This window comes from Sebastes fasciatus, chromosome 8, assembly GCF_043250625.1.
Source record: "Sebastes fasciatus isolate fSebFas1 chromosome 8, fSebFas1.pri, whole genome shotgun sequence".
In the NCBI taxonomy this organism is placed as follows: Eukaryota; Metazoa; Chordata; class Actinopteri; order Perciformes; family Sebastidae; genus Sebastes; species Sebastes fasciatus.
The window spans coordinates 8963424-8988250 of record NC_133802.1 but is presented as its reverse complement, the minus strand read 5'-3'; the positions used below and the strand labels follow the sequence as shown (position 1 = coordinate 8988250).

General features: G+C 40.0%; 1 protein-coding gene and 1 long non-coding RNA gene across 2 annotated transcripts in view; one reads left to right on the top strand and one right to left on the bottom strand.

The window, feature by feature from the left end:
- Window positions 1-24827, bottom strand: part of LOC141772310 (uncharacterized) — a 74784-nt gene that overhangs the window by 29889 nt on the left and 20068 nt on the right. The window contains exons 3-12 of the mRNA XM_074643149.1: window positions 13857-13982; window positions 13580-13594; window positions 12558-12716; window positions 11760-11844; window positions 11323-11456; window positions 7019-7111; window positions 4294-4419; window positions 2980-3138; window positions 2165-2249; window positions 1729-1862 (exon numbers count right to left, since the gene is read on the bottom strand). Coding sequence (XP_074499250.1) covers window positions 1729-1862; window positions 2165-2249; window positions 2980-3138; window positions 4294-4419; window positions 7019-7111; window positions 11323-11456; window positions 11760-11844; window positions 12558-12716; window positions 13580-13594; window positions 13857-13982 — 1116 coding nt within the window. The remainder of the gene's footprint in view (window positions 1-1728; window positions 1863-2164; window positions 2250-2979; window positions 3139-4293; window positions 4420-7018; window positions 7112-11322; window positions 11457-11759; window positions 11845-12557; window positions 12717-13579; window positions 13595-13856; window positions 13983-24827) is intronic.
- On the top strand, window positions 1195-24228 carry LOC141772315 (uncharacterized). The gene is made up of 2 exons (XR_012594883.1): window positions 1195-1336; window positions 23630-24228. It is a non-coding gene; the product is annotated as an uncharacterized LOC141772315 (long non-coding RNA).

Sequence of the window (24827 nt, the reverse complement as noted above, 5' to 3'; positions counted from 1 at the left end):
CACAGGGTCACCAAGACACACAAGCTAATCCACCACGCCAAGGTGCCAACTCCAATAGGATTAGATTTCTTTGACAGAAAGATAGATGACTTGTAACAGTAGCGTCTGTTCCATAGACTGTATGAAATATGGACGTAGTCTCCGGGACTTCACCCAAAGATTTCTGAAGAGCAAAAGGAAACTCAAAGTTGGTGGCTTCGACCGTCGCCATCTTGGCAATGCCGACTCAAGCTTATCCTAAAATGGGCAAAGAGGTGGAGCGTGGATGGAGCTGAGGCGGGCCGAATGAGGCCTGGTTGCTGAAACACGCCAACCTAGCTTGAAGCTACCAAGCAAGCTCAGGCTAACAAGCTAGGCTATATTCTGGACGAGAACGGGCTATGCTACTCTGTGTAGCCGGCTAACGTTAACCCTGTGGTCTTGTTGCTCCCAGTTGCCGGTTGATATCGGCGCTAATATAGTATTTCATACATACATATACATAAAACAAGGCAAAAGTGAGCATGGCTCACATTACCTGCTCACGGCTTGACCCCTGCTAAAGTAGGGTCAAAGATTTTGCACTTTTGGAAAAATTTCAGAAATTTTGGGCACCCTGGACTTCTAAGCCCCAAAAGGCACAACTGGACCACACTGTCAACCATCATACCAAATTTGAAGTTCCTAAGTTAAATAGTTTCCGCGTTCTGCTCCGAAAACAATTTTCAAATTTGACAATTTGAAAATTGTCAAATTAAAGATGACAATTTTCACCTATAGTTGGGCATGTGCCCTGGCTAGTTAGTGATACAACCCAAAGTTCTACCTAAGTTCAGTCACTTTAACTGTGATTATAGGTTACTGGCAACCCAGAACTTTATCCAGCGATATCTCTGTAATTTTACTGCTAATGAAAAGTACAATACACCGATGGAATGGTGCTGTGTTGTGCTCCAGCAAAAGTTTGGAACAGCTCCTAAATACAGCAGAAAGGGAATTAAAAGCCTTGAAGAAATGGTTTGATATTAACAAGTTACCATGGCATCCACGAATGTAAGTATAACATGTGGACATATTGCCTCTGGTTGTTTCTGGATTTTCATTCAGGCTGGTGGAAAGTTTTTCTCAAAACTCTGTGTGTGTAAAATACAAATCCAGAGGACTGAAATAAGGACTCCAGGATCATGTGACTGAGTTCATGTGGTCTCTGGTCCAAACAGCTGGATCCTGGAGTGCCGGACGGCGTCATTCAGCCTGGTGAGACTTCTTCTGGGTGCCAATGTGACTGAACAGAGCTCTCTGGCAGGAAGAAAAGAAGGAGGCGTTGGCTTTATGGTGAATAATGCACAAATTGAAGGTAAGCTTACGGGATTGCATTTCACTGGAGTTGTACCTTAACTAATTTCACGTGACAAATAAAATTCATTGATTGATATGTAGGTGGAGAAAAAGAAGACAAATTAAATAAGACAGAACATTTTTGTGCAGAATTTCATGCAGTGCAGCCCGTTGTGTGAAAAAATTTGAGACACATTTGCATACGGAAAACTTAAAAAATATGTATTTAGGACAAATAAACTGACCCAACGTACCTGTTTTTCTCGAAGACATTGTGCCTGAAATCCAAAAGCATAAAACATATTAGCTAAAACCATTAATGACCAGCCACTGAAGGCAATGAGGAGAAAAAAATGTGTGGAAATTATGTTATATATTAGGTCAAATTAGAGATTCAGAACAAGCACTAACCTGTGATCACAAGTGCTAATGATAATAGCGTGGCCATAATAAAAGGTATATAAAAGAAACGCTCTCTTGAAGCAGCTCCACAGACAACATCACTGCTGCTGCTTCCTTCGACCTTTACTTGGGTTTCTGAGCAACTTTCGGAAAAGAGAAAGGAAAGACAACCTTAATACTTTGTGTGTTTCAAATGAAAACTCATTTGAAGTATCATCATAATGTTAAAAGTACGAAGTGGCTAATGTTACACTAATTAAAAACAAATAAATATTTAAAGTAACACTGTCAAAAAAAGTCTGTTGAAAGGTCAGATGAAATAAGACTGGGGGATTGGCAATGTTTGAATCTCCTGTGGATGGAAATGATCAACAATCAACATTTTGTGCTACAGGGCAGGAAAACCCTACTTTTTTGATTAATTACTGTACAAACAATGTCTTACATAGTCCAAACCGTGCAATTCAGCCCATCCTGTGAAAAATGGCCTGGCTGACAAAGTTCACACATTGTATCAGTTCTGCTGGTTCCTTAGAGAGACAGACAAAAGTGAGATTAATAACACGGGAACCCAACATCTGGTGAAGAGCCATCATTTATCAGACTCAACTCAGTGTCTTCATTGAGTGGTTTTACATGCACACTAGTATCCCAGTTATGATATGAGTGTACCAAACATGTCAGTGCAGGAAATCAGTCCTGAGATATGAATACTTTTAGTCCTAGGTCAACTTTCAGGAGGGTTACTGAGACGCCTGATAAACACGGGCCCAGGTCATCATATCCTGGTTTCAGAAACCTGAATATGTTATAGAGCAGGCACTATAGAGGAGACACTTTCAAGTTATAGAGTAAAACATATGATGATACTTGATGTGATGATGTAATGATGTCTGCATGCTGAAGTAAAAGTCAAAATCTGACACCAGTCTGACACAGGTACACATACAAACTGTATTGTCACTCTTGTCTTCCATTTCTGATGATCAGATGGAAAGGCTAAATACAGCAGTGTGGTAAATGCAGCAGTCCAGGCCAACCAAACTGGCTGACAGAAATGACAAATCTGCTGGATTTGTAGGAGTCAAAGACGTGTCTGAAGTTCTGAACTGTCGCCGAGGCTCAGAAACTTGGATAATGTTATTAGTACAATGTATACATGGAGCTGAATAACCAGGCTACACTATGTGCCAAACCAGGATAGTAGTGTGCATGTTAACATACTCACTGTCAGACTAGTCTGACTTGAATTTTTCTTACCAGGTTCTTTAATTCTGTGACCAGGTGGACATGGAGAATGTTTTTCTGCTAAACTACATCCTCCACCATCCATCAAATGTTTGCAGAAATAGCCACTTAAAACATCACAAATTGTGTCCTTTGTGGCTGTGCACTCCTGTTGGGCAAAGAGACCATGACCTAAAAGCAAACAGAAAAAATAGTCATTATATTGTTGTTAAACATACATTTATACATTTTATGCAAGCTTAAAGGGCCTGTGTGTAGGATTTGGCTGCATATTGCGGTGAGGTTGCAGGTTGCAACCTACTGAATCTTCTTCCCTGTGCTGAGCATGTAGGAGAACTACAGTGGCCGACGCAAAAACATGAATGTCCCTCTCTAGAGCCAGTGTTTGGTTTGTCCGCTCTGGGCTACTGTAGAAACATGGCGGCCAGCTCTGTGAACAGGACCCGCTCCCTATGTAGATATAAACGGCTCATTCTAAGGTAACAAAAATACAACAATTCTGAGTTTCAGGTGCTTATACACTAAAGAAATCATACTTATTAATATTTTATTCAATGTCTGTCAATAGATCCCCCTAAATGCTACACACTGTTCCGTTAAATATTTGAAATAATGCGATTATGTGCTACTTAGTCGAATTAAATCCAACCCACAGAGCTGCAGCAGGAGCTCTTATTGGCCAAACTCCTGACCAACACATAGGAGCTGGCCAATCAGAGCTCCTGTAGCTGCTCTGTGGGTTTTTAAGTTGTTTGCTCACTTACACATCTTAAAATTAAAGAGTGCAACTTTCAAATGAAATCAATCACAAAACGTAAACTGCAGTTGCAATTACATTATCAAATTCAATTATTGATCATTAAGAGAGAAATATAGTGATACATTGTTTTATTTTTTACTTGGAGCTTCAGAACATGCTATTTAAATTATGTTTTAATTCATTTATATATATTCTTTTTTTTATTGGTCAATAAGGTATATTATATTATTTACAATTAAACACTGTGATAATCTATCTATCTCCATATAAAGCACATACCTGTTACAACACAACCTGTAAGGACATTTCCTGAATTATTAGGGTTCACTTTTCAGCAAACACGCTGCCAACATAGCAGTACATTATCACATTATTTATTTTGTATCAAACTGCATCCATTAGCAGGGCTGCAATATATTTTTATTTATTGCAATTTGTTTTATACGTTTAAATTTTGCCCAGTATCTTAATTCAATCAAACCTTTTCCACGTTACTGCATTTGTCAAAATCAAACTGAATTTGGAGGTTGAAAGACTGAAATGTTAATCATTCATTGTGGACATACCTTGATCACAGGAGGTGCAGAGGAAACAATTAGTCAGGCCATTGGGTTGGTTCATATAAGTCCCATTTACACAGTTGCTGCACCGTGTGCCTGACTGCTGTGTGCAGTCCCTTCGAACAACTGAACCTGTTCAAGACAAAAACACACTGTCAGCGTCGCATGATCACCAAGACATGATGGGAAGTAACAATTACAAAAGCAGAAGATAAGAAACGGTATTTGATAGAGTCAGTAACAATCGTGTTTCAGGTCTTTATTGGGCCAGTGTATGAAAATGCACTGCTACGCTCACAACTATAACATTACTGCTGTACTCACTGTCACACACACACACACACACACACACACACACACACACACTCCCTCGCTCTCTCTGTCTGTCGCTCTCTCTCTCGACCGCATACCGACACTCACAAACATTAATCACACAACCCACGCACTGAATTATTCCTTAAGGGAGTTCGCTATTTGTATAACACATTTTTGTTTAAAAAACATTTTAAAAATAAATAATTCCCTGATGCTTAGGCCCGGTGTGGAGTCAACCTAGGTTCCGCGGGCCGCCGGGCTTCACTGGCGAAAATCCTGTCGCTGTCAGCCCTTTCGCCATTGTTTGCACTGTTTAGCGTTGTTAGCACTGTTAGCATTGTTAGCTGCGTCTTGCTGTCGCCATGTTGAGAGCCGTTGAGAGGCAATAGAAATGCTACCAATAGAGAGGTGAAGTCACGCCCCTTCCAGTGGACCACCATGGGACCTTATTTAGGAACAAATATGTACGGTAGTCAACGGAGAGAGACAAATAATTTTTTTATCCCGTTTGAATAGCGTCATGAATCACACAGATGATGTTTGTCGATTTAAAAGATAATTTTGCAAGTCAATAAAATCACACCTTGTTGTAAAACTGTTGAAGTATCAGACTGTGAAAATATGTAATCAGAAAAACAACACACCCCAAAGTGTCGTAGTGACGTCTCTCTGGCTGAAGCTACGATACCTGTGTGTTTCCTACTGGGATGAACTCACACCAGCAACGGGTCTGATCCTTCTTTTTCTTCCCGGCTGATAAAAAGACCAGGAGTCTCTGGATAAAACCATGGATGTATTAAAAGAACTGGATAGTGTTGGAGGCGGGGAGAGTTGCTCATTGGCGCATGAAGCCTAAATGGCTCAACTTCCGTCTGGAAAAGTACCCAGATTTTGGCGGAGTATTATCCGCTCGGTCACATGACTTGGTCACAGGGTCCCAACTTCACGCCGTTGTCATGGCTTGCGCTCCAGCCTCGGTCTGGATCTCACCCACATGAACGGAGGAAGGGAAATAACTCTGGATTATATTAGTGCGTTTTACAACTTTAAAAACGTCATTTTTTAAATAAGGGCTATTTTGGTGTTCGTACAGGGAAGTTGATTCACCTAAAAAAAAAGTATCCGCTGAGTTACAGACATCTCTTTCCCAAAGTAAGTCTATGGGAAAAAGTATTTTTGGGCCCAATGGCATCACGTGACTGATATGGAAGTTGCAGTGCCGCCGTTTGGTCACTACGAAAGTCCGGATCGATGACCGGCGCTCTTCCTGGGGGCTTGGACAAAACACCTCAGGTAGGCTAACGTTTCACTTGTGCGTGGAACGTAGCTAAGTTAGCTGGCTAGCTAGTGTTGGTGACTAATATTTTGCGAGACGAGAGATGTAGTTCACTGAACGGTTTCACACAAAACTAAACGATACTACGACAAACTGAGACTTTCTTGACTTGCAAAATTATCTTTTAAATTGACAGATATCATATGTGTGATTCATGGTGCAATTCAATAAGGAAAAAATAAATACTTGTCTCTCACTGTTGACCACTGTACACGTTTTCTAAAATAAGGTCCCATGGGGTCCACTGGAAGGGGACTACGCCTCTCTAGCCCAGATTTAGCATAAATGTGTGTTCAGCCTGGTTCCATGGTTTGTGTTCTTTTAAAGTCTTTGCTTCACATTAGTGTGAATTCCTGTCGAGCATGAGATCGGTATAAGGTTACTGTTGGTTAATATGGGTAACGTTACTTCCACTGAGTTCATGACAAGTACAAACAAACAAGGCATATGGGACAAAGGAGGACGGTCTGCAGGACAGATAATAATGCACTATACTCACTTATAACAGTCTCTTCTGCACTATATTCACTTTTTTAATAGTCGTGTATCACAGCTGTTACCCTGCACTATATTCGGTTTTAAACGTTTTTTTCATCTCCTTGTATTTTTATATCTGGTATATTTTTATTGTACTTTGCACTACTCACTTTTTTACTGCCTTTTTACTAACACGTTTTGCACTATGGAACTGTGATGCTGGAAACTTGAATTTCCCTCTGGATCAATAAAGTTGCTATCTATCTATCTATCTATCTACATGTCTTATTCATCAAAATGTTCTGCCTCAGGTTGGTACAAAGATGAAAATGAAACTAAAATGCATCCATAAAAACAGGGCTATTTCAAATTAACTTAAACATATCTATTAATGAAAACAAGCTTTCTTGTCTTTCACAAGTCACGAGACTTGTGACTTCCAATGGTTCAAACAAATCCCAAGTTCCTGTTTTCAACACAAACACCAAACTGTCATGGTTCTCTGAATACAGCCATGGTGACAACCCGTGACAACTCCATCTTTGTTAACTGAAGACACACTGCAGATCACTCCTGAAAGACGAGGCTAGAGTTGTAATTTACCTTCGTGACACATCGGACAGCATTCCCCGTCCCTTGTTTTATATTCCTTAGGAAGACAGCACATCACTGGTGCCAAGAGTGCAGCAATATACCCTGTTAAAGAAACAGTAACGTTAGTTTCAGTGTTTTAATGTCGCACCTACATACGAGCTGTTACGGTAGAGGATACGGGTAGAAGACAGACGGTATAGGGCGACACAATCTCCGACGATTGGGCTCGCAAATCATTTGTGCTTTACAGTATTACATCGTTCGTTTGTTGTATGGCTCGTGATATATTTCCGAAAGGACTGATAACAAACATCTATCAATCTAACATTAACTTATATCCGAGTCTGCACAACATGCCGCGTAATGTTAGCTTGATAGCTAACTAACGTTACGCGTTACAGGACTTCCTTGTTCAATACTTACCAAAGACAGTCAATGTCGACAGCATGATAACACGAGCTAGCACATAGTTTCATCGAGCATTGGATACAATAGTACTGTTTGGATATAGAAAATCCCACAAACAACAAAATTGATTTAGTTTAACAGTTAGCCTCACTAACTAGCACAGCACAGCTAACTGGAAAGCCCCTTAAGGTCAGAGGTTGGGCTGGGGGGGCGGAGCATGTTTGAGGTCTGTTGAATGAGGAAACGGGTGTATCAAGATTATTTACATATTAAACCTTCATTGTACAACATGAGACGAATAGCCTAAAAGCTAGTGATAAATGACAGAAAGTATGGATTCAAACCGGTGGTGTTTGTTATGAAAACTAAGAGCTGTCGAGACGTTTTTCTTGGTAAATTAATACAAAGCATGAGAGGATGCTCTTCTCTGCGTCACGGGCTCCCCTTGCATGCACTGACTGTGGGCTCTTTGGAGATGAACTGCGTCACGCCTGGAGAGTAGATGAGAACAGGCGGCAGAAGCAGCAGCAGGGTGACTAAAAGATGCGATCAAGTTGGACAATTTTCAGCTGTGTCGAGCATGGATGTATTAAAACAGCGTTTCTCAACGTGGGCGCTACCCCCCCAGGGGGCGTTCAGAGGACATCAGGGGGCGCTGGAAGCAATATGTTTGTAAAGAGGGCGTTTGAACTTTTCACCAAAGATTCATGACAAGATGAGTTGAAAGTTGCAACTACTTGCAAAACAATCTGCAACATTAAAAAAGCTGTCAGTTTACACCAACACAGCTAGATGAGACGGTGGATCATCTTTACTTCCGCGTTTCTGTCAGCTTTCTGTAGCTGCTCCACCTGCTGCCTTCACTGGAACCGGACGTCAGGGGATCATCTCTAGACACTTTCACCAACATGGCGTTTACTGTGTCAAGTCAGACAAATGGACGCTCTCTTCCTTGGCATTACCCGTGGAGGAAGTTAAGAGTTTCTTCCTCTTGAACGCATCCATTTCTCCCGAGGATACGCGGCGAACGGCATGTTATCTCCGTGGTTATACATTTACAAGAGGGATGTTCCGCTGTCGGACTTCCAGTGAAAGCAACTTGTCGAGCAACCAGCCACAGACAACCCTCCCGTTTTCCCGGGAGACTCCCGTTTCTCATTGCGTTCCCCCGGTTTCCTCCCGGGGTCACAGTTCTCCTGTATTTCTCCCGATTTATGTCAAATTTTCACACTTTTGTTTAGCTTTCCTGTTTCTGGAACCCGGACGACAACAGAGCTACACCAACTGTCGTTTCTCGGGCGAAGAGAGCAGTCTGTGCTGACGTCACAGCGCAGTTTGAGCTCATGTTTAAGCTGAGCTCTCCTCAGCGAGCAGCGGCCGGAGTTCAGCTCTGCTCAGTGCAGTGAAAAGCCGTCGCAGCGGCGGTGTCGTTGTCACGTTGTGTCTGAAAGGACCTTCAGTGAGTGAGAGAAGCCAGTTCCCTGCACTCATCCTCAACTGGTCTTCTGACCACCCCCACCTCACATCTTAGCACCCATTGGTGCTAGGGCATTCAGCTGCACTCCTCCCAGGCTCTGGAACTCCCTCCCTCCACACATCCGACAGTCTGACACTTACTCACTTACAAAAAGCACTAAAGAATTTATCTTTAGATAAATCTCCAGGTAGTGATGTTCTTACTGCCAACTTCTATAAACATTTTTGGGATTTATTAAAAGATCCATTCTCCCTTATGTTAAGAGAAGCAACTGATAATCTGACATTCCCTTCCACCATGAAACAAGGTGTAATAACTTTAATTCCAAAGCCTGATAAGGACCCAACAATATTAGACAATCTTAGACCAATCACATTATTGAATACTGACATCTGCGGTTGCTTTCTTTGAGCTTATTAAAGAATGGATCCCTCGAGTGGACGAGTGTTTCAGAAGTGTATATGATGCAGAAATCAGAATGGACGAAGTAGAAAAAGCCTTGAAATGTTTATCCTGAGACAAATCTCCAGGTTCAGACGGTCTAACTAGTAACTTCTATAGGCACTTCTGGGAACATCTGAAAGACCTTATTTTCAATATGTTAAAAGAAATTTGTGAAACCCTCATTCTACCGACTACGATGAAGCAAGGAATCATCACCCTCATTCCCAAACCTGGTAAAGACTAAAAATTAATTGAAAATCCTATCACCCTACTTAATGACTATAACATTTTAACTCATGTCAACACAAATAGATTAAAAACTGGTAACACACAAATTATCTCAGACACACAATCGGGTTTCATAAAAGGACGATCAATTCATATACGACTTGTACTTGACTTACTTGACTTCAATTACTTGATTGAAGATGAAGGCTTTATTTTATTTTTAGATTTCTTCAAAGCGTTTGATACGATTGAGCACAAATTCATGTTTCGTACTTTAGAACTATTTAGATTTGGTGAAAAATTCTTAAATATAGTTAAATTACTTTATAAGGATACTAATAGTTCAGTGTTATTACCTCATGGTGCTTCTCCAAGATTTTCAATTGATAAAGGTATTAAACAAGGCTGTCACATTTCCCCTTTGCTCTTTATCGCTGCAGCAGAAAGGCTTTCAATTCTTGTAAAAAATTCAGATTTTGAAAAATTGATAGTGTTAGACAAACAACTAACAATCAGCCAACTGGCTAATGACACAACCATATTTATAAAAAATGGTAACCAAGTTCCAAAAATCCTCAAAACAATAGATTTCTTTTCTAAGGCATCTGGTTTAAAGTTAAACCTTAATTTTTTTTTAGTTATTACCTATTCACAATTCCACTCTCACAACAGTTCATAACATCTCTATTAAATCAGTGGTTAAATACTTAGGCATACACATTACTAAGGATAAGGACTCACTAGATAATCTTAACATTTGGAATAATCTGGATAAATGTAAATCTCATCTAAATTGGTCTCAAAGAGACATCTCCATCATAGGCAGGATTTTTCTTTCAAAAATGGAGTGCATTTCCAGATCCATCTACCCAGCTTACTCCTTATCACTTCCCAAAATGCAATAAAAGCCATAAACCAAGTTAATTTCAATTAAATCTGGAAAAGGAAAACACACTATATTAAGAAAGGCACTATGGTTAAAGAATATGAGGAAGGTGGACTTAAGGCTGTTGATATTGAATGCATTAATGGAACTATGAAGCCAAACTGGTTAAGATCATTTCTAAAACATGAAAAAGGTTTTTGGTTTCATAAATCTTACATGCGTACAATCAAAGTTCCCTCCTCACTAATTTTAGAGTTCCTTACTTTGCACAAAACAGACACATATCAAAAAGCTATCTAACCACTAATATTCTGATCAAACATTAGTATAAAAATTGTCAAAATTTAATTCTCAGTTCAAGTTATTACTTTAGACTTAAGATATTACATCTAGTGATCATCACTGATGAAAGCATCACAGATGTATTCCAATACCATTAATGATTATACAACAAAGAGGTCAATACTTAGTCTAACACATGATGACTTTTACACAAGTTAATTATTGGTCAACATACAATGTGCACATTACCACAGATGAAAACTAGGTGTCTATGTTGCTCCATCGCAGATTCATAGTTGAGGAGGGGCGAGAATTCTCCCAGAGTAATACAATTGCCCTGGATAATGTCAAAATCGACACTCGATGGTCGATAGCAGAGTTTACGGTCCCCTAGCACAACAAATTGTTCCTTCTTTCAAACTGAAATATCTGTCAGTGACCAAATCTTCCTGAACACAAGAATGTGTTTTTCTCTTCCCAGTAGATGCAAGACGAGATAAGATGCTTCCCAAAGTGGCACGCACGAATCTAGCTACAGATGTTATACTGTATATTAGGTCAAATTAGAGATTCAGAACAAGCACTAACCTGCGATCACAAGTGCTAATGATAATAGCGTGGCCATAATAAAAGGTATATAATAGAAACGCTCTCTTGAAGCACCTCCACAGACAACATCACTGCTGCTGCTTCCTTTGACCTTTACTCGGGTTTCTGAGCAACTGTCGGAAAAGAGAAAGGAGAAACAACCTTAATACTTTGTGTGTTTCAAATAAAAACTCATTTGAAGTGTCATCATAATGTTAAAAGTACTAAGTGGGTAATGTCAAACTAATTAAAAATAAATCAATATTTAAAGTAACACTTTCAAAAAAAGGTCTATTGAAAGATCAGATGTAATAAGACTGAGGGATTGGCAATGTTTGAATCTCCTGTGGATGGAAATGATCAACAATCAACATTTTGTGCTACAGGGCAGGAAAACCCTACTTTTTTGATTAATTACTGTACAAACAATGTCTTACCTAGTCCAAGCCGTGCAATTCCAGCCATCCTGTGAAAAATGGCCTGGCTGACAAAGTTCACACATTGTATCAGTTCTGCTGGTTCCTTAGAGAAACAGACAAAAGTGAGATTAATAACACGGGAACCCAACATCTGGTGAAGATCCATCATTTATCAGACTCAACTCAGTGTCTTCATTGAGTGGTTTTACATGCACACTAGTATCCCAGTTATGATATGAGTGTACCAAACATGTCAGTGCAGGAAATCAGTCCTGAGATATGAATACTTTTAGTCCTAGGTCAACTTTCAGGAGGGTTACTGAGACGCCTGATAAACACAGGCCCAGGTCATCATATCCTGGTTTCAGAAACCTGAATATGTTATAGAGCAGGCACTATAGAGGAGACACTTTCAAGTTATAGAGTAGTACAAAATATGATGATACTTGATGTAATGATGTAATGATGTCTGCGTGCTGAAGTAAAAGTCAAAATCTGACACAGGTACACATACAAACTGTATTGTCACTCTTGTCTTCCATTTCTGATGATCAGATGGAAAGGCTAAATACAGCAGTGTGGTAAATGCAGCAGTCCAGGCCAACCAAACTGGCTTACAGAAATGACAAACCTGCTGGATTTGGAGGAGTCAAAGACGTGTCTGAAGTTCTGAACTGTCGCCGAGGCTCAGACACTTGGATAATGTTATTAGTACAATGTATACATGGAGCTGAATAACCAGGCTACACTATGTGCCAAACCAGGATAGTAGTGTGCATGTAAACATACTTTGTGTATAATTATAATTTTTCTTACCAGGTACCTTAACCCTGTGACCAGGTGGACATGGAGTATGTTTTTTCGCTAAACTACATCCTGCATCATCCATCCAATCTTTGCAGAAATAGCCACTTAAAACATCACAAATTGTGTCAGTTGTGGTTGTGCACTCCTGTTTGGCAAAGAGACCATGACCTAAAAGCAAACAGAAAAAATAATCATTATATTGTTGTTAAACATACATTTATACATTTTATGCAGGCTTAAAGGGCCAGTGTGTAGGATTCGGTGGCATCTACTGAATCTTCTTCCCTGTGCCGAGCATGTAGGAGAACTACGGTGGCCGACGCAAAAACATGAATGTCCCTCTCAATGTCAGTGTTTGGTTTGTCCGCTCTGGGCTACTGTAGAAACATGGCGGCCAGCTCTGTGAACAGGACCCGCTCCCTATGTAGATATAAACGGCTCATTCTAAGGTAACAAAAATACAACAATTCTGAGTTTCAGGTGCTTATACACTAAAGAAATCATACTTATTAATATGATATTCCCTGTCTGTCAATAGATCCCCCTAAATGCTACACACTGTTCCTTTAAATAATATTTGAAATAATGTGATTATGTGCTACTTGGTCGAATGAAATCCAACCCACAGAGCTGCAGCAGGAGCTCTGATTGGCCAAACTCCTGACCAACACATAGGAGCTGGCCAATCAGAGCTCCTGTAGCTGCTCTGTGGGTTTTTAAGTTGTTTGCTCACTTACACATCTTAAAATTAAAGAGTGCAACCTTCAAATGAAATCAATCACAAAACGTAAACTGCAGTTGCAATTACATTATGAAATTCAATTATTGATCATTAAGAGAGAAATATAGTGATACATTGTTTTATTTTTTACTTGGAGCTTCAGAACATGATATTTAAATTCAGTTTTAATTAATTAATTTATATTCTTTTTTTATTGGTCAATAAGGTATATAATATTATTTATAATTTAACACTTTGAAAATCTATTATGTCCCTGTGGTGCACTCAAGGCTACATCTAAAGCACATACCTGTTACAACACAACCTGTAAGGACATTTCCTGAATTATTAAGGCTCACTTTTCAGCAAACACGCTGCCAACATAGCAGTACATTATCACATTATTTATTTTGTATCAAACTGCATTCATTAGCAGGGCTGCAATATATTTTTATTTATTGCAATTTGTTTTATACGTTTAAATTTTGCCCAGTATCTTAATTCAATCAAACCTTTTCCACGTTACTGCATTTGTCAAAATCAAACTGAATTTGAAGGAAATGTTAGTCAGTTCATTGTGGACATACCTTGATCACAGGAGGTGCACAGGAAACAGTTCCTCAGGCCATTGGGTTTGTTCATATAAGTCCCATTCACACAGTTGATGCACCGTGTGCCTGACTGCTGTGTGCAGTCCCTTCGAACAACTGAACCTGTTCAAGACAAAAACACACCGTCAGCGTCTCATGATCACCAAGACATGATGGGAAGTAACAATTACAAAAGCAGAAGATAACAAACTGTATCTGATAGAGTCAGTAACAATCGTGTTTCGGGTTTTTATTGGTCCCATGTATGAAAATGCACTGCTACGCTCACAGCTATAACATTACTGCTGTACTCGCCGTCAGTCCGTCACACGCTCCCTCGCTCTCTCTGTCTGTCGCTCTCTCTCTCGACCGCATACCGACACTCGCTAACGTTAATCACACAACCCACGCACTGAATTATTCCTTAAACGAGTTTGCTATGTGTATAATACATTTTTGTTTAAAAGACATTTTAAAAATAAATAATTCCCCGATGCTTAGGCCCGGCGGGGAGTCAACCTAGGTTCGGCAGGCCGCCGGGCTTCACTGGCGAAAACGCTGTCTCTGTTAGCCCTTTCGCCATTGTTTGCACTGTTTAGCGTTGTTAGCACTGTTAGCTGCAAGCTGTGTCTTGCTGTCGCCATGTTGAGAGCCGTTGAGAGACATTAGAAATGCTACCAATAGAGAGGAGAAGTCACGCCCCTTCCAGTGGACCACCATGGAACCTTATTTAGGAGCAAATATGTACGGTAGTCAACAGCGAGAGACAAATACATTGTGTATCCCGTTTGAATAGCGCCATGAATCACACAGATGATGTTTGTCAATTTAAAACATAATTTTGCAAGTCAATAAAATCACACCTTGTTGTAAAACTGTTGAAGTATCAGACTGTGAAAATATGTAATCAGAAAAACGACAGACCCAAAAGTGTCGTAGTGACGTCTCTCTGGCTGAAGCTACGATACCTGTGTGTTTCCTACTGGGATGAACTCACACCAGCAACGGGTCTGATCCTTCTTTCTCTTCCCGGCTGATAAAAAGAGCAGGAGTCTCTGGATAAAACACATCAGGTAGGCTAACGTTTCATTTGTGCATGGAACATAGCTAAGTTAGCTAGGTAGCTAGTGTTGATGACGTATATTGTGCGAGACGAGAGATGTAGTTCACTGAACGGTTTCACACAAAACTAAATTATACTAAGACAAACTGAGACTTTCTTGACTTGCAAAATTATCTTTTAAATTGACAGATATTATATGTGTGATTCATGGTGCAATTCAAAAAGGATAAAAGAAATACTTGTCTCTCACTGTTGACCACTGTACATATTTTATCCAAAATAAGGTCCCATGGGGTCCACTGGAAGGGGACTACGCCTCTCTAGCCCAGATTTAACATAAATGTGTGTTCAGCCTGGTTCCATGGTTTGTGTTCTAACGTCTTTGCTCCACATTAGTGTGAATTCCTGTAGAGCATGAGATAGGTATAAGGTTACTGATGGTTAAAATGGGTAACGTTACTTCCACTGATTTTTTTTATATTGAGAACATGACAAGAACAAACTAACAAGGCATATGGGACAAAGGAGGACGGTCTGCAGGACAGATAATAATGCACTATACTCACTTATAGCAGTCTCTTCTGCACTACAGTCACTTTTAACAGTTTTCTTCATCTCTTTGTATTTTTATATCTGGTATATTTTTATTGTACTTTGCACTACTCACTTTTTTACTGCCTTTTTACTAACATGTTTTGCACTATGGAACTGTGATGATCAATAAAGTTACTATCTATCCATCTATCTATCTATCTACATGTCTTATTCAACTAAATGTTCTGCCTCAGGTTGGTACAAAAATGAAAATAAAATGCATCCATAAAAACAGGGCTATCTCTAATTAACTTAAACATATCTAGTAATGTTAAACAAGCTTTCTTGTCTTTCACAAGTCTCAAGAGACTTATGACTTCCACTGGTTCAAACTGGTTCAAACAAATCCCAAGTTCCTGTTTTCAACACAAACACCAAACTCTTTGTTCCCTTAATTCCATCCATGATGACAACCCATGACACCGCCATCTTCCTGATCTGTAGACACTAGCACTGCAGATCACTCCTGAAAGACGAGGCTAGAGTTATAATTTACCTTCGTGACACATCGGACAGCATTCCCTGTCCCTTGTTTCATATTCCCTAGGAAGACAGCACATCGCTGGTGCCATGAGTGCAACAATATACCCTGTTAAAGAAACAGTAACGTTAGTTTCAGTGTTTTAATGTAGCACCTACATACTTGCTGTTAGAGGCTGATAAGGGTAGAAGACAGACGGTATGGGGGCGACACAATCTCTGACTATAGGGCTCGTAAATAATTTGTGCTTTGCAGTGTTGCATTGTTTGTTTGTTGTATGGCACATGATTCATTTCCGAAAGGACTGATAATAAACATCGATCAATCTAACGTTAACTTATATACGAGTCTGCACAACATGTTGTGTCACGTTGGCTTAATAGCTTAGCGTTACAGAGGCCTGTACTACGAAGCGAGTTCAACATACCCAGGGTATGTTCTCGTTATCTGGCTTCACTTAACCTAACAAACGAGATCTCGCGAAACTATACTACGAAACTGGTTATCGACTCGGTAAGTCAACCCAGGGTTTCTCAGTCTGGATATGAGCACGAGGCGGTGTTTGCAGCATCTGACCAATCACAGACATGAACAAGACTACTGACAGACAGAGTGGCACATTTAACAAAGGAAGAGCAAACTATATTAGACAAATACGAAGAAATTAAACACATAATCCAGACTAAAAGTAACACAGTTGAAGCTGCCAAATGCAGGAAGGACAGCTAGAAAAAGAAAAAACTTCCGATGTGTGAATGCGTAAATTAACAGATTTATTAATTTAACGGAACACTCAAAAGTCAGATATAGTCGTCTTAAAGGGACTATTTGTAACTTTGTACGCGCATAAATGTAGCGGGTCGTCACACATGCGCGTTCGCGTGTGGCCGCTGCCTCTCCAACTCTGCCTGCCTGCCTTCGCTCAGATCAGCTCGCTCCACCTCTAGACGTGAACGTGCGCTCAGTCCTCACTGCAGAAGAGTTAGTTTAGCTCTGAGAATATCTAGTGAATGCACAGTGGACGTTTGTGCAGAAAAAAAATGCTGCAGCTCCTCCAGACCAACAGAGGTTTCCCGTGTCTTGTGAAGTGATGGAGCTCCTTAGCTAGTAACGTTACCCTCTCGTTACCGACCGGGTGCCGGTGTCTCCTCTGCTCTCCGGCTGCGGGCGGAGAGAGCAGGGAGAGACGTTGCAGAGCCCCGCTGCTTCAGCCTGCACTTAGGCAGGAAAAGCCAACACTAGGATCAGATCTAAATCATGTTCATGGAGAGACCTTGGTCTGGTCAGCTAACATTACTGCCAAGCAGCTGAAATATAGAGTGATATTGTGCTTTTAGCTGACGTGTGTCGCCTCACTGTTTTGAGTGATGCTCGTTCAGGTATATTTAGAGCGAGCCCGACGCTGACTTTCGTTGATTTCACGGCCACAGGTGTCGCTGTTAAGAAGCATTTCTGAAAGTTACAAATAGTCCCTTTAATATAAATAGCTTTAAAGAGTGTTATAGAGGAATGGATTAAACCTATTTTAACCCTGCGTCTACAATACGGCGCCTATGACTTTTTAAACATCATTTCACCTGCTTTCCCCCTCTCTGACGGTGTGAAACGGACCAAGAGCAAGTAAAAATAAATAAATATAAAAATATAATTCAAAGCGGTAAATACCCACAGCATAAATCCAGCTGTCCTTCTTGCATTTGTCAGTTTAAACTATGTTGTTTTTAGCCTGGATTATGACGGTAACTTCTTCATATGTGTGTGATATTATCATACAATCACCGCACTGAGATGTGATTGGTCAGTAGGGGGTGCTTTCATACGAGTTGATCTCTTATCTGGAACATAACCTGCTCCGGAGCAGGTTAGCCGTTCAGCATAAATTACCATGGAGATCTACCGCAATAAGTGAACCAGCTTCGTAGGACTGAAAACCCAGTTAACCCTGAAGTTACCTCGATAACGCCAAATCCTGCTTCGTAGTACAGGCCTCTGGACTTTGTACGATAGGCTACTTACCGAAGACAGCCAAAGTCGAAAGCATTATAACACAAGTTTACTTGTAAAGTTAACATTATTCTTATTCTTATTCTTCATTCTTCATTCTTCTTCTTCTTCTTCTTCTTCTTCTTCCTCTTCTTCTTCTTCCTCTTCCTCTTCCTCTTCTTCTTCTTCTTTGGTGTTTATTGGAGGTTGGCAAACCATCTTAGAGGTGCATTACCGCCACCACCTGGACTGGAGTGTGGAACAGAAGATTGTGCAGAAACAAAATAAAAAAATAAAAAATAAAAATAAAAATAAAATAAAATAAAAAATAAAAAATAAAAATAATGAAAACTCTAGATTCTTTTAACTAAATCAGTTTTTCTCAAAAACTGAATAATTTCACTGTATATATTATCTGCTTTATTCCCCAATAGACCTGACACTGAAAAGTCGTGATGTTTTGCCTTCCTTAATGTCTGAAAAAGGTGATTCCTCTGGATAGTGTAATTACTGCTGTGTATCAGTACGTGTTCAACAGTTTCTGGCTGGTTACAGTGTGTACATTTCCCAGTTAGGCGCTTGCCTATTCGATATAATGTATGATTAAGACCTGTATGTCCGATTCTCAGCCGATTGATGATATTTTCTTCCCTTCTTTTCCAGCCCACCTTTCTCCCTGCTCCAACATGTTTCTGTATATTGTAAATATGCCTTCCAGTTTCCTGCTCATCCCAATACTCCTGCCATACCTTTTGTGCATAGTTCTTGATGAATGGTTTAGCCTCAGCTTTACTTAATGGAATTTGTAATTCTGTATTCTTAATTCTTAGTGTTTGTTTGGCCAGAATGTCTACCTGCTCATTTCCCTCCACACCAACATGAGCAGGAACCCATATGAATCGTGTACCTGTGCCTTTTATTTCTATCCTATACATAATGAGAAATGTTTCATTAATTAAATCCGTTCTGACTGATGATCTACCAGATCCTATGCTTGTGAGTGCTGAAAAACTGTCAGATGCAATAACGGTGTTTTTTATTTCCCTCTCCTCTATCAACTGCAGGGCCAATATTATTGCCAATATTTCTGTAGTATATACTGACACATAATTTGATACTCGTTTCTTGATGTAAGTCTCACTCACCGGGATATAAACTGCTGCACCTGCACACCCTGTCTCAGGATCTTTGGAACCGTCTGTAAATAAGAACACGGAGTCTGTGAAGTGCTGATCAGAATAATTCTGGACTATGCGCCATGCTGGAATTTTCTTTGACTTCTCCTTCAATTCCTGCTGTATATTGAGGTCAACATTTGGTAAGGGGAATAACCAGGGAGGAATGGAGGAAACTGAAACTGTAGAGCAATACTGGAATTGACATAACCCTATGTTTTCTGCCTTTGCATCACCTACCCACCCAAAGCTTATGAAGTTTGTTTCATTATGTTCCCAGCAGTCTGTCAAAACACTTTTGGTAGGGTGAGTTTCATAATGCCCCTGAAGATTAACCCAGTATGCCAGCATTAATTTTATTCTTCTAATCCGTAGGGGCATTTCTCCCACTTCCACTTGCATTGCTGATACTGGAGATGTTCTGAATGATCCACTAATAATTCTCAAAGCCTGAGCTTGTAGTACATCTAATTTCTTGAGGTTTGATTCTGTTGCTGACATGTAAGCTACACACCCATAGTCAAGGACAGATCTCATGAGAGCCCAGTATATATGTTGTAAAGATGCTCTACTTGCTTCCCACTCCTGTCCTGTCAAACAACGAAGTATATTGATGACTTTTTTACATTTGCTCTTGATTTTATCTAAATGGATGTTCCATGTGAGCTTTTCATCAAACCAAATCCCCAGAAATCTAACAGCTTTGACTTGCTCCAGAGGTTGATCATACAGTTTTAGGGAAATGGGTGCGATTTTACGCCGTTTTAAGAAACAAATAACTTGTGTTTTTGCTACTGATAACTTGAATCCCCATTTATTCGCCCATTTCTCCACCTCAGCTATTGCAGCTTGCATTTTCTTATTAACAAATGATACATTGCGGCCTCTTATCCAAAGAGCTCCGTCATCCGTGTACATAGACTTTCCTATATTTTACTCAACCTGAGAAAATATATCATTGATCATTATATTGAATAATAACAGACTACATACACTACCTTGTGGAGTTCCATTATCCACTGTATATACATTTGAATATTCTGCATCTACTCTTACCTGTATTTTCCTGTCAAATAAAAAGTCCTTCACCCAATTATATGCTCTACCACCAATTCCCAATGAATTAAATTTAATGAGTAACCCTTCTTTCCAGAGCATATCATATGCTTTTTCCACATCAAAGAAGACAGCTAATACTACTTCTTTGATGGTCTGTGCTTTCCTGATGTCTGACTCTAAGCATAAGACAGAGTCCATAGTCTTGCGACCCCTACGGAACCCACTTTGATGTGGAGATAAAAGAGCTTTACTTTCCAGGAAATATGTTAATCTCTCTGTAACCATTCGTTCCATAATTTTGCATAAATGAGAGGTTAGGGCAATAGGTCTGTAACTATATGGATCTGATGGGTCTTTCCCTGGTTTTAGAATAGGCACTATTACGGCTTGTTTCCACACTGTAGGAAGTTGGCCAGTTTCCCAAACTCTGTTATCCAGTCTTAACACAGTGACCAGAGTGTTATCTGCCATGTGCTCTAACATTTTATAGCATACGCCATCTTTACCAGGTGTGGTCTGACGTGCACTAGTTATTGCTCTTCTCAATTCAAACATACTAAAAGGCAGGTCTATTGGATCTTCTGATGTCTCTTTTTTCTCTAATATTTTTGAATTTTCCAATAAAACTCTATTTCTACAGCGCCTGGCCTCATCTGTTAGATTGTCGGAGTCGTGAACTTTCCTGAAAGTTTGCGCCAGAAGTTCAGCCTTTTCTAGGTTGCTGACAGCCATTTGATCCCCATTGTTCATCACTGGTAACTTATAAGTTCTTCTGATCCCACCCATTCTCCTGATCATACTTCTCTTCCAATACTGCTACAATATTGCCTCCAAAATGTGCGTTTTTGGGTTCTTATTATTGTCCTTACTATTGCCTGTGCCCTTTTATACTGGATCAAAGCATCCTGTGAATGAAGTTTTTTGAGTTCCCTAAATGCTTTATTTCTGTTTCTTATGGCGTTGCTACAGTCGCTATTCCACCAGGGTACATTCATAATACGTTTAGTTCCTGTACTCTTTGGGATTGTTTCCTCAGCTGACTGAATTATTTCATTAACTAGTTCACCATTAAATATGTTTACATCCATTTGATAATCTTCTTTAATTCCCTCACATCTCGCTGCACTTATCTCCTGGTAAGCATCCCAGTTAGCATTTTCCAACTTCCATCTAGGAATTTTCTTTCCCTTATCATAATAAATCTTTGCACCAACTTAAGTCACTACGGGGTAGTGATCGCTGCCCATTGTAGTATGCTTTATTACTTTCCATGTGCTTACACCTGCTAAAGTACTATTTACAAATGTTAGGTCAAGTGCTGCTTCTGTGTTTTGAGTGCTATTATACCGTGTTCCCTCCCCATTATTAATACACACCAAACAGTGATCATCTATAAATTCTTCTACAACTACACCATTTGCATCTGTGCTATTGCTCCCCCACAATGAATTATGTGAATTAAAATCCCACACCATATTACATTGTTTTGCAATGATCCCCCTACATCCTCCAATATACCGTGACTTAATTTCCCGCATGGATTATAAAAGTTAATTATATCTATATCACCTCTGTCAGTCCACACCTTAACCACAATTGATTCATGCTCAGTGTTTACATGCATTATCTTGTAACTCATTTCATTCTGTATGAATGTTGCAACTCCTCCACCATTGCCAGATTCCCTATCTCTTCTAACTACAGAATATCCCTTTACAACAAAATCCCACTGTGGTTTCAACCATGTCTCTTGTATACATATTACATTAGGTTTATTTTGTAAATTATCAATGTACTTCTTAAACTCCTGTCCATTTGCTATTAAGCTTCTCGCATTCCATTGTAGCAGAATTAGCACCATTAAGAGGATCCAGCCCATGTTTGTGCGGATTGTGTATCTTCATTCAGAGTGTCTCTAACTGTTTCCCATTGTAACCCATTTACTTCAAGGTACTTCTCAACTGATCTTACAATTATTTTAATCCTTTCATTGCGACTTTTTGACTGTGCCGAACAGTTGATTATTTCTGCCATAAAGAGCACAGTCACTTTTTCTGACTAGCAGAGTTTCCTCCTTCAACTTATCACATCCTCCACATGTTCCAACATCTTCATTCACAGTGTTATTTTGCTTTGTCACCTTTATGCCTCCTGAAACCTTCTTTGCTGCCATAGCTGATTCCCTGATACACCTTGACTCGCTGCACCTCTGCCACTCTTTTGCTCACATCCACCGTACGCTGAGCTATGTTCTCTACCGCAATTGCAGCATTTCAGCTTTGCTCCCTGGGCACATTTGCCATGTTCTCCACCACATCTTCCACACCTTTGGTGTCCTTTACACACAGCCGCCACATGTCCAAATCTTTGACACTTAAAGCATCTGAGTGGTGGGGGAATATACAGCCTGACATCATAACACATATATCCAATGTAGATCTTTTCGGGAAGTTTTCCCTCCTCAAAAGTGATCAGGACTGAGAGACTGTCACATTTAATCCCATTTCTGTTTGATCTGGATGACTCCCTTGACTAGTTTTTTGTCACCAGCTAGGGAACATTGTACTTTTCTGCCATTTATTTTGTTCATCCTGATTGCTCTCCCTTGTTGTCCTCCATCCTTGCACATAATTAACAGTGATCCATTTCTCAACACTTTAGCACTCTTTATCTCTCCGATTTCCTTACATATTGATCTGGTAAGTTGTATTGGATTCCACTCTCAACAAGAAGCCCCTTCTTGCACCAGTTTAATGATTACCTTATAATCATCTCTCCTCCTCTCTGTTACAGCTTCTCTGTCAACAGAATCACTATCATCCGATTTATTATTTGGATTCTTTTTACGTTTCTTTTTCCAAGGAATATCCCATTCTCCATAGCTCCCGCCACCTAATTCCATCTCGCCTAACTCGCTTCCTGATCCGTCACTTCCCTCTGCCATCTCCTGTCCAGTCACAGCCCAGTGTTGCCAACCGCCCGCTACTCGTCTCGTTGAATGACCGAGCCGAGTGTCGATCTATGGCGTCATCATCCACGTGTGTTTGTTTATGTTGAGATCAGCTGTTCTAGTGGTGGAGCATGGTAAAACACTTCATTCAAACTTGACAGAAACAAAATAAAACTCACCAATACTGTCGTCATTAGTCTTTCCAACAATCACCAACTATGGTTTGGTCGTAATAAACTCTTTATTTCACAGAGTTTGATGTGGAAGTATGCCGCTCTACACGTCTCCCTCCGCTGTCTCTCTCTCTCTCTCTCTCTCTGCCCGCTGAGCAGCCGAGTATCTCTCGTTCTTCGGAGGTAGACCATTAAATCAACTAAGTATTATAATAAACATCGCCCGACCCCAATGCCTATTGTTTTTATTTTAAGGAACCTCTCGTCTGCCTTCCTGCTTTATGACCCACAGCCGTGCAGCTCAGAGGATGAGATCGGCGCATGATGCGCGCAGATACAGACAAAATACAAGGCCTGAAAGAAAAAAGACGACGAACAGATCCGAGACGTAATCATCAGTATCTTGTCCAGAATCACACCGCAGTGGGCTTCATCCATGGAAACACTGGTCGATATACCGTTCACCGCCTCGGAAGACGAGAAGAAGGGATCCACCGGCAGGTCATCATCCAGTTCGCCATGAGATATCACCGTGATGTCATCTGGAAGCTGGCCAAAAACTCCAACATCTGCAAAGATATTGGAATCCACCTCAAACAGGACTTCTGCAAAGCCGACAGAGAGGCCAAAGATGGAGCAAGAAAGAGCGGCAGGGAAGAATATCTACTACAAAGGCCATGTGGGCTATATCAATGGTAACAGGGTTACTCCAGACTAGATCAGATAAAGGTAACAACATGTCACTTATTTCATGCTCTCAGATCTTTGAGAGTCTCACCCCAGGAGGTGTATATTAATATTTACAACTCGGGTGTCTGAAACTTGTACACTTTACAGGTGAAGTATATATTCTGCATTGTAGTTAAAAAAGGAAAGAAAGAAAAAAATAAACTTGTTCAACTTTAAAATGTTCTCAGTTATCAATGGGAGGGGGAGATTCTTTTAAGTTAAGTTTACACTAGACTATTTAATGACCTTCCTCCGTTCATATGAAGATGTGCACTTCAAAAGAAAATGTTGAAAGTTTGACATCGGTTGATTATAGATGTAATTTACTGTATAAATGTACTGTATACATTCCTCTATAGGGGCTTGTTCATAACGCTCATTTAAAAACGAACAAACCTACATCCTTAAACTTGTTAGCGCATTTCTTTCTTATTTTTTTTATTCTGTTCTTTGTATGTTTTCCTTTAATTCTATTTTCTCGTTTGCATCACTTAATGCTAGGGGTTTACAAGATTCTGTAAAAAGGAAATCAACTTTCCTGTTCTATAAAAAATTAAAAAGCACAATGTTATCTCCTTCAATAAACTCACTCTAATGACACAGATGAAACGTTTTGGTCAAACCAGTGGGGAGACAAAATACTATTTAGCCGTGGTACAAATAGGTCAGCAGGTGTCGCCATACTCTTAAATAACTTTCCTGGGAAGGTGGTAACCACTAAGAGGGATTCTTCTGGTCACTGGGTAATTTGTGTGTTTGAA